Genomic DNA, 9,699 nt, shown 5'->3' with positions numbered 1-9,699 from the left:
CGCGGGCGGCCCCTGCCCGTCCTGCGGGAAGGGATGAAGGCCCGGGTGCTCTCAGAAGGGACTCGCCACTCTCCGCATGCTCCTCTTCCTCCCGTGGGCAGGAATGATTTCCTCCTGGTGTTTCTCCCTTTAGGCTGAAGACCCACCATGCCCAGCAGCCCGTGAGGAAGAGGAGGAGGTGGTCCGTGTGCTGACTCTGCCTCTGCAGGCTCACCACGCCATGGAGAAGATGGAAGAGTTTGTGTATAAGGTATGGGAGCCTGAAGAAATTCCCCAATCCTGATTTTGGAGTATTAATGAGGGCTGGATGCCCCAAGCCTGGGGCTCGGAGTGGCAGGCAGGGGCTGGGATGCGTTGCTCTGTCTGGGTAAAGCTCCCGGGGTTCCGTGTGACTCTGCTGGCAGCTGGCTCCGCTCGCCAGGGCCTCCTCCCAGAGGCATCTCCTGGGAGCAGTGCGGGAAGGGGACGGCAGCGGGTGTTGGAGGCTGCATCCAGCCGTGCTGACGAGCAGCAACCTGGGGAGCCATCCCAGTGTCTCGGCCTTCCTCTAACGGGGACTGGGAGCACCAAGCACCATTGCTGGTTTCACCCAATGCCTGTGCTCATGGTCACTGTGGTTCAGTGAGCGGTGGCATCGGCTGAGGGCCAGCCTGGTTCTGTTGCCAGCTGGGGCCCCCTCTTCCCTGACCAAAATGGAAGGGAGCTTCCCGCTGCAGGGAACGGTTACTTCAGGTGCAGAAGGGTTAAACCTGAGTGTGCAAATCGCCTCTGACTCCCTGTGGGCGGTGTGGGGAGGCTCTGCAGGATGTGGGTGGCTTAAGGGGTCCCATAGGACGCTGATGTTGCAAAAGCAGAACTTCCTCTGCCCGAGGAGCCTTACGGGGCCTTTTACAGCCCTGGCTGTAGGGAAGAATCTGCTGGGCTTGTTCCGCCTGCAACTTCAGGCTCCTGGGGTGAGTAAACGTGAGCCTTTGGGGCTGGCTCGATGCTCCGGGGGCCACCAGCACAGCTTGACATGTTGCAGGTGTGGGAAGGACGCTGGCGCGTGATCCCCTACGACGTGCTGCCCGACTGGCTGAAGGACAACGATTACCTCCTGCACGGACACAGGCCTCCCATGCCGTCCTTCCGAGCCTGCTTCAAGAGCATCTTCCGAATACACACCGAGACGGGCAACATCTGGACACACTTGCTAGGTGACTGGGAGGGTTTGGTAGCCCTGGGGCTGGAGGTGGGTGGCCTTTTATGACCAGGACTTGCTTGGTGCTGGGGTCCTCTCTGTGCCCAGGGCCTCCCTCTGGGGATTGTGTTCCTCTGCCTGGTCCTGTGCATGCAGGGCTGGGCCATGAGGTGCCTGAGAGCTCCTGGAGCTCCCTGGGTGAAGGGAGACCAGGGCACTTCCTCGCTGCGGGGCCCTGGGCTGGGCTCAGCAACCGTTTGTGGCTTTGCTGATGCTCCGCAGGAGCAAGACAGAGAAACATGTTCTGGGAAAGGCTCGGAGCGCTTTACTCTGAAACCCAGGGACAGGTCAGTGACGCTTCACCATGTGCCTGACCATGCCCTCGTTCCTGGCTCCACTTCTCTGCAATAACGATGGTCTCAGCTAACGGCCCACTGCTGGGCCAGCCCTGGGTACGACTGAGCACCTCCAGGTGCACTGCGAGCAGGACTCGCGCAGGGCCTGCCTTGAGGAGCGCAGCCAGGGCCGTGTTTCTCCTGGCTCTTTGCTGAATTCATTCACCCCGCCTCTGCCGCATCTGCCTGACTGCCCGCTCGGTGTGTTCCCTGCAGGTTTTGTCTTGTTCCTCTGCCTGGGGATCCTGACCATGCTGCGGCCCAACATGTATTTCATGGCTCCTCTCCAGGAGAAGGTGGTGTTCGGGATGTTCTTCCTGGGAGCGGTGCTGTGCCTCAGCTTCTCCTGGCTTTTCCACACTGTCTACTGTCACTCAGAGAAGGTCTCGCGGACTTTTTCAAAGTGAGTCAGCACGAGCGCAGTCGTGTGGTCTCAGGAGGTTTTGAGTTCTCACAGTGCTTCCTCTTGGAAAGCACAGCATTCCCAAATGTTTTATCCTTGGGGGAAGGGAACATTCACCAAATCCAGCATGGACTTGAGAGAGAACCACAGCTGGGTCCTGGAGGGCTCTGCCCTGCGCCTGAGCACCTTAAATCTGCCAGCAAAAATGCCCTCAGGGGGATGATAAAGGCGGGGACCTTGGGAACCTGCAGCTCCCGAGGGAGCAGCCTGGTGCCCCTTGTAGCAGTGAATCAAGGAGGGGGGCTTGGTCTCACTTGGCAGCCACCAGACACAGCAGTTTGGCAATTTCCAGTTTACCAGATGCTTTCAAAACTTCTGGTTTGGGTCCAATTTGGACTGAAACCAAATTGAAAGAAACAAAACAAACAGGATTCCCGGCAGAGTGGAAAGGCCGGGCAGTGGCCAGTGCCTCTCCCTGAGGTCGGTGCGCAGGCTGCTCTTAGAGTTAAGCTCACATCGGCCTTCATGGCACAGGCGGGGCAGCAGCAAGGCTTTCAAATAAGACCTTGCTCACGCAAGTCTGTCAAAGGCATTTACTCGGGTGCTGCTTGCTGGGAAATCCTGCCAATCTCCTTTGCACAAACCCCGGAGATCCTGTGGGCTCCTGTCTGCAGAACAAACTGTGCCGCCGTGCCCTCAGCAGCAATGTCCTTGCGTACCGGGGAGGGCTCTTGCCATGGCGGTGGGGGGTAGTGCCAGTGGCTGCCTTTTGGTGGTGAAACGGTTCCTGGATCGATAAATCGAAAGCACTTTGCAGTGGAGGGCAATTGTCCAATCCATATGCGCAAGGACTTGTGCCTGCCGCGTCCTGTCGTGGTGGTTTGAGCCCCTCTCGTATCCAGCCAGCTCCTGTTCATCCTCTGCGCTGCTGCCCAGCTCTGGGGGCGTCCCCAGTGTGCCCAGGCCCTTTCTCCTGTCCCAAATCGCATTGATGAGACCCGAGACCCTCCCCTCTTTGGACTCTGCTTCACCCGCAGGGCTGTGGCAACTCCGTCTGGGTGCAGACAGGCTGGAGGGTACCAACACGCTGTTACCAAAAGGACACAAGGAAGGGGGGTGGGTTTGGGGGCTCACCGGTGACTCTCTCATTGCATCCCGGCTGCAGGTTGGATTATTCAGGAATTGCACTGCTGATCATGGGGAGCTTTGTCCCATGGCTCTACTACTCGTTCTACTGCTCCCCACAGCCGAGACTCATCTACCTCTCCATCGTCTGTGTCCTGGGCATCTCTGCCATCATCGTGGCTCAGTGGGACCGGTTTGCCACCCCCAAGCACAGGCAGACAAGAGCAGGTAGGAGTTCTTCCTCCTCGCCCCGGGAGGGAGCTCGGGAGGGCTTCAGGGAGGCACTTTGGGAAGATCCCATTTGGGAAGAGCTCTCAGCATCTTCAGAATTAATTCCCCCGGAGCACCACACCAGCCCGCAGGAGCTCCCAGCAGGGAGAGGTCTCCTTCATCCTCTTGCTGCACTGGGGATTTTAGGTCCTCCGCTGAGCAGGGCCCGAGCTCTGCCTGGCAGTCGGCAAGCCTGAGGTTTGGAGCAGCCAGCCAGCATTTAAAAATAGCCCCGTAAGCGGCGGGGGGGGGGGCCGGGGCGGGGGTGCCGCCCGGGGGGGTCCTGCAGCAAAGCATCTCTCGCAGCAGCGTCCAGGCTGGGTGAGGGGAGGCGATGCTGAGCTGGAAGCCGGGCAGCACCGCTGGCGTGCGACCCACGAGACCCCCTCAGAGGAGGGCAGGGGGCAGGGCAGCAGCGCTGGTGTTGGCACGCTGGCAGCGATCCCAGCTGCCCACTCCTGGAGAGAGGGCTCCTGTCCTGCCCCGGTGCGGAGCCAGATCCCGCTGTGAGCACAAGCTGCAGCCTCCCTGGGCTGGTGTCTCGCTGCGGTGCCGTTTGCCCTCTGCCAAACTACTGAGATGCCAGAGCTGAAAATTTCAGCGCTGCTAATTAGCACCTTCCCCTCGAGCTCCAAGCAGCTTCGCCGAACCAATGACTCTGGCAAAGCCTCTCCTCGAAGGCCTGGCTGGGGCTGCTGTGCCTGTGAGGCTTCGGTGCAATCCGAAGGGCTGTCACCTTCCGAAGGAGCTGTTCCCGTAGCCAGGAGCGGGGGCTGCTGCAGCCCTGCTGCTCTTCGGAGAACACACAGTGAGCTCTGCCCAGTCAGCACTGGGGGTCAGCACTGGTTTTGACCAGAGCGTAGAGCCCTCATTCTGTGAACAAGAAATGCTGTGGGGGTTGGACAGTCCAGGACTGAGTGAGGAAAAGCTGCTGGTGCCTCCAGGAGTTTCCCTTTGTGCAGGACGAGGGGAGCAGGCGGGGAGCGGCAGTGCCCACTCCGTGCTCGCGCTCCCGTTTGCTGATCTCTCCTCTCCGCCGCAGGCGTCTTTCTGGGGCTGGGGCTGAGCGGCGTGGTGCCCACCATGCACTTCACCATCGCCGAAGGGTTCGTGAAAGCCACCACCGTCGGCCAGATGGGCTGGTTCTTCCTCATGGCCGTGATGTACATCACGGGCGCGGGGCTGTACGCCGCCCGCATACCTGAGCGCTTCTTCCCGGGCAAGTTCGACATCTGGGTGAGTCTGGGGATGAGGCGGGGAGGGGGGCGCTTTGGGGGCAGCCACGAGGCTGGCGCGAGGCGGGACTGAGGGTGGTGAACTCTGAGATGAGGGGAAGGCAGCTGGGGGTGCCCCGGCGCCCCAGCGTGTGCTGGCAGCCGGACCTTGAACGGCTGCTGAGCCGGCAGGGGGCAGGCTACGAGGGGGTGGGAAAGCGGAGCTCGGAGGACAGGGGGTGCAGGAGGAGGAAGAGGAGGAAGTGTTCCCGCTGTTGCTTTGTCCCCTTTGGTCTGGTCTAAAGGGCTTTTTCATTTCCCCGCAGTTTCAGTCACATCAGATCTTCCACGTGCTCGTGGTGGCTGCGGCCTTCGTCCACTTCTACGGGGTGTCGAACCTGCAGGAGTTTCGCTACGGACTCGAAGGGGGGTGCACAGACGACTCTCTCCTCTGAGGGCGCCTGATTTTAGTACAAGCTTCCTAAGTGCTTTTTAAACTCTGTCTTTGCTAAAATCAAAGGAAGACTCAAAACTGTTTGGGGTTGTTGGTTGTTTGCTTTGTTTTTTGGAAAAATTCTTTAGTGAAGTTGTCGACCAAATCCTCACCCCCTTTCCCCCGGCGGTTCGCTGGGGCTGAGGGGAGGCGAGGCGGGCCCCGGCAGCCAGCCCTGCCGCGCTCTCGCCTCCTCCAGACAGTGTTTTAGCTGCATCGGGGTTGTCCGACCTGCCCAGGCATGCTGATTTCCGAAAGCAAAGGGTGCGGGTACCCCGCTCCCGGCACAGCCGAGCACCCCCTTCCCGAGCTCACCCCGGAGCGAGCAGAGTCACGCACTACCAGGCCCAGGGCCAGAGATTTTTTTTGCATATCCCTCGCAGCAGCCGCCTTGCTGGGGGCAGCTCTGCGGCCCCCACTGCTGCTGCCCAGGGCACGGGCACAGATTCACGTAACTTAAGTTTTAATTGTCTTTTTGTTCGTTTGTTTGTTTGTTTTCCTTGACAAAGTAATGTAAACATAAATGAGAGAATATTTAATATTTAATACTAAGCTTTAAGAAGACTTGCTGCCACCGCAGTGTACTCGGCTCCCTCGCTGTCTGTGGTAGTGAAGGAAGGACAGTGTGTTAGGGGAATGTAGAGCTGCTGTAGATGATTGAAATAAAAAGGTCAATAGTTCCGTGTCGTGCTGCGGGTGTCTGTCTTGGCTGGTTTTTTTTTGGGGTGGGCATGGAGAAGCTGCTGGCAGTGGGGGCTGCGTCTGGGGAGAGGGCTCTGAGGTGGGCGGCCTCTTGCAGGAGCAGCCCTGGGGTGCAGGGGGATCCCTCCTGCCCTGGCAGCAGAAATAAAGCACAGGAAGCTCGTGGGCATTGCGGCGATGACAGGGGAGGAAACCCTTCCTTGGCTGGGTGCTGTGGCCAGACGGGGCCCTGCTGCCTCCCCACTGGGCAGGGGAGGGGAGCAAAGGACGGCACCGTAAATCCGAGGCTCCTCGTAGGCAGAGCGTGAGTGACCAGCGCAGGCGGGCGAGGGAGATGAGAGGGGAAGCGTGGCCGAAGCCTGGCACCTGACAGAGGGGCGAGGGAGGAGCGCCTGGCAGGGCCACTGCTGCCCCTGGGCCACAGCCAGTTGCTGGAGGTATGTGTCCCCATGTCCCCACTCTCCCCGGCAGGTGGGAGTCGCTGCTGCTGCAGGGAGTTGCATGCTGGCCCCTTTTTGAGCTGTTTGGATGTGCCCTGGCATTGGGGAGCTGCACCTACGCCAGGTCCTGTGTCCCACCCTGGCCCCCTGCTCCCAGACGAAGCACTGGTGGGAATGGGCACCCAAGTGCTCCAGGCAGCTGCTTAAATAGGGGCCAGGAGCTGACTCGGCCGAGTCATCTCACCTCCCCCCAAACCCCTAAGGACAGCTCAGCGGTGCGAGGGCCGGAGAACGAAACCCTTGAGCTCAATGAGAACAACACCCAAGTGCTCTAATCCTACCTACAGCGTACGGGAAAACATCTGGTGATTCACACGCAGATTTGGGTACACAGGGAGGCTCCGCAGCTGATGAGAGCTGAGAGTTAATTCTCTCTCACCATCGACTCACCCGCTCCCCTGCGGCTGGGGGCTCACCCGGGCAGAGGAGAGCACTGGCTGAGAGACACAAATCAATAAAATTGTCTTGACGATTCACCCGAGGAACCAGGTAAGCAGCAAAGCAAGACGAGCCTCCACCCGCACAGCACCTTTAAGTTTAAGGGGTTTTTTGACAATTACACAGCAGCAGCAACTACACGAACCAGTACGGCACCAGCAAGGCAAGCCCTGGTGGTGCTGGAGTGGTGCTAGGACAGGCGGGGGGGGGCTGGAAACAGAAAAATGTCACTTTTAGAGGATGATGGGGCATAGACAGTGAGGAGCTCGTGCTGGCACGCACACTCCGTGCAATCCTAATTCACCCAGGTGTCAACCGTGAGCGCTTGTGCGTTGTTTTCATCCTCTCCTACCGCACGGGTCTGAGCTTCCTGACAGCGCACGGAGAGCGCGCTCCTTCCCGGGCAGAGGAAAAGCCACAAAGCGGCTCAGGTAATAGTACTCGAGTCTTTTTGAATATGAATATTTTATCAGGAACTGCCAGCGAGCAAGAGCATTAACAATAGAAAACCTCGCCGGATCTGATTTTTGAACTGCTGGCAACAGGGACCATGCCTCAACAACTGGGAGCTTAAGAACAAAACCATGGAGCAGATGTTTTAAGTGTGCTCAGGACTGGATGCGAGGTGAGAAGACAAGAGGTTGCGCCAGCAGCAGGCATGTGGGTGCCATGCTCCGCCCTCCAGCTCCCCCAGCCCTACCTGTTTTCTGTTCGGGGCCTCTACAGCCCCCCACTGTATTCTAGGAGGGGAAGCCAGCTGGGGCGTTCCCTTTCGAGCCTGCTGCTCAAAAGCCACAGCAAGCAGCAGCAGAAGTGACAACTTTGCTGCCACCTCTTGCTAAAAGGGGCTCAGAGCCTCGAGGGTTGAGGGGAAGGCGGAGGAACGCTGCAGCCGGCCGATCCACAAAAGGCAGATTCTGCTTTAACCAAAGAACTGAGGCTGCACGGCAGCGGCGTAGGAAAGAACAGCAGTGAGATACATATTGCTGGAAGTAATTTTCACTGGCTTGCACGTTCTGCCAATAATATTCACTTTAGGAATGGAAAACTGCGTGTAGATGATTTTCCTTAAGCTGAAGTATGTGTAGCAACCTAAATCCGACGGGGAAGCGGCTAAATTCCAGCTGCGTTCACTGCGGATGGTCAATGCCACAGCCCAGAGAAGACTCCAAAGACTTTCACTTCAGTCCACGTCCAAAGGACAACAAGACTCCTTTGCTCCTTGTCTTAAATCTCCATGTATTCTACCAGACATGTATTAACATTACAGCAATGGAATCTATCGTGAATAAATAGATTTGTCATCTTCTAAAAGTTCTCCCGTGCAGCTTTACACTGACAAGTGCTGAAGGTCCTCTGGGCATGGTTTGTGTGAGGGACTATCAGTGGTGTAAAGACATACCGCATCTTGGTCCTCCAGCACTTTAAAGTAAAGTACAGCTCAGGTACAATAGGAACCAGGAGAGCGAAGAGAATCACTGGTATTGTCTGTAGTCGCTAAATGGAGAGGGCTGCAACTGGGAGGGGTCATCTGAAAACTGAGGAGGGCCTGCGAAGAAGGCAAGAGAAAAAAAGGCCACTAAGAAATACCAAAAGACAAGAGATTCTTCTTACTAACAGCATGAAACGTGCTCACAGCATTTTTATATAAATCCCCCCTAAAATTAATGAGGCCAATCACAAGACTTCAGAATCATAGAACCACAGAATCACGGAATCTTTGGGGTTGGCAAAGCCCTTTAAGCTCATCAACCCCAACTGCCCCCCTACCCCTGCCATCCCACCCCCAAACCCTGGCCCTCAGCACCGCCTCTGCCTGGCTGTTAAATCCCCCCAGGGCTGGGGACTCGACCCCTTCCCTGGGCAGCCCCTTCCAGTGCCTGACAGCCCTTTGGGGAAGGAATTTTCCTGATGCCCAATCTACGTTTGATTTTTTTTCATTCAAAGAAGTTCAAGAGCTGTATGCACTGACAAGAGCCTCACTCCAATTAGGACCGTATTTTTGTCTCCTTTATTAATGGGGAAGTGAATCAGAGCAGCAGGGGGGCAACATTTTCAGCCACCTGAAGGAGCTGGAAACCTACGCCTTGCTGCCCTTCGGTTGAACTTCCCCACTCTGTAAAGGTTTACCCCTGGTAACTTGCCCGACAATAAAGCAAGCCAGTGAAACGGAACAAACCATCGGGGAGTCAGCTTCCCGACTCCTCTTACTGACGCCCCGCCAGAGGGAAGCAATACGTTTTACTGTATGCCAATTTTCAAGAGAATAATTTGTAATGGACAGATGATACCCTTTCTCTAAAGCAGATTAATTATTTTAAAATGTCTTTGTATTAAGAACAGAAATTGCTGTAATTTAGGTAGAACAAAGAACATCAGGGAGCAAACCTGAGAGGAAGCCTCTCAGGAATCAACAGCTGTACGAATCCTTTCGATACCAGTGGTTTTGTCTGTATTCCTCCCAAAATAAAGTGGAGCAATAGAGGTATGCAGTATTCTGCACAGGCAAGTAGTGACACAAATGGCTACCAACTCGGCTAACTGACACCTCAGCTGGCATTTTACTTAGGGAAGAAAAAAAAGGGATCAAGTTTTTGAAGTAGTTCAGAAAAAAAATGCCAGCGCCACCTCTTTGAAATCTTTCATCTGTATCTGGGTACCTTATCCTGTCATTCATCTTTGACACCATCTCCCACAGCATTCTCCTGGAGAAGCTGGCGGCTCATGGCTTGGACAGGCGTACCCTTCGCTGGATAAAAAACTGGCTGGGTGGCCGAGCCCAGAGCGTGGTGGTGACCGGAGTTAAACCCAGTTAGCGGGCGGTCATGAGCGGTGTCCCCCAGGGCTCAGTGTTGGGGCCAGCTCTGTTTAACATCTTTATCCATGATCTGGAGGGGATCGAGGGCACCCTCAGCCAGTTTGCAGATGACACCGAGCTGGGCGGGAGTGTGGATCTGCTGAGGGGAGGAGGGCTCTGCC

The 9,699-nt window shown here is 56.8% G+C and overlaps 2 protein-coding genes across 2 annotated transcripts in view; one reads left to right on the top strand and one right to left on the bottom strand.

Moving 5' to 3' along the window:
- The first annotated feature begins 10 nt into the window (after positions 1-10).
- ADIPOR1 (adiponectin receptor 1) lies at positions 11-5,768 on the top strand. The gene is made up of 6 exons (XM_009634060.2): positions 11-250; positions 1,025-1,196; positions 1,792-1,978; positions 3,144-3,331; positions 4,416-4,609; positions 4,914-5,768. Exons 1-6 carry the CDS (start codon positions 221-223, stop codon positions 5,040-5,042), a joined length of 900 nt encoding a protein of 299 aa, XP_009632355.1. The 5' UTR covers positions 11-220; the 3' UTR covers positions 5,043-5,768.
- The window catches only part of TIMM17A (translocase of inner mitochondrial membrane 17A), a 13,426-nt gene continuing 9,167 nt past the window's right edge, over positions 5,441-9,699 (bottom strand). The window contains exon 6 of the mRNA XM_009634059.2: positions 5,441-8,269. Coding sequence (XP_009632354.1) covers positions 8,196-8,269 — 74 coding nt within the window. The 3' untranslated portion in view covers positions 5,441-8,195. The remainder of the gene's footprint in view (positions 8,270-9,699) is intronic.

Source organism: Egretta garzetta, unplaced genomic scaffold, assembly GCF_000687185.1.
Source record: "Egretta garzetta isolate BGI_Z169 unplaced genomic scaffold, ASM68718v1 scaffold202, whole genome shotgun sequence".
Lineage (NCBI taxonomy): Eukaryota > Metazoa > Chordata > Aves > Pelecaniformes > Ardeidae > Egretta > Egretta garzetta.
Note: the sequence above shows the minus strand (reverse complement) of the source record. Positions and strands in the feature narration are given on the sequence as shown.

Coding starts and splice junctions, on each gene's coding strand:
- ADIPOR1 (XM_009634060.2), top strand. CDS start 221: ATGGAGAAGATGGAAGAGTTTGTGTATAAG. Junction 251..1,024: donor TGGAAGAGTTTGTGTATAAG/GTATGGGAGCCT, acceptor GACATGTTGCAG/GTGTGGGAAGGACGCTGGCG. Junction 1,197..1,791: donor CATCTGGACACACTTGCTAG/GTGACTGGGAGG, acceptor TGTTCCCTGCAG/GTTTTGTCTTGTTCCTCTGC.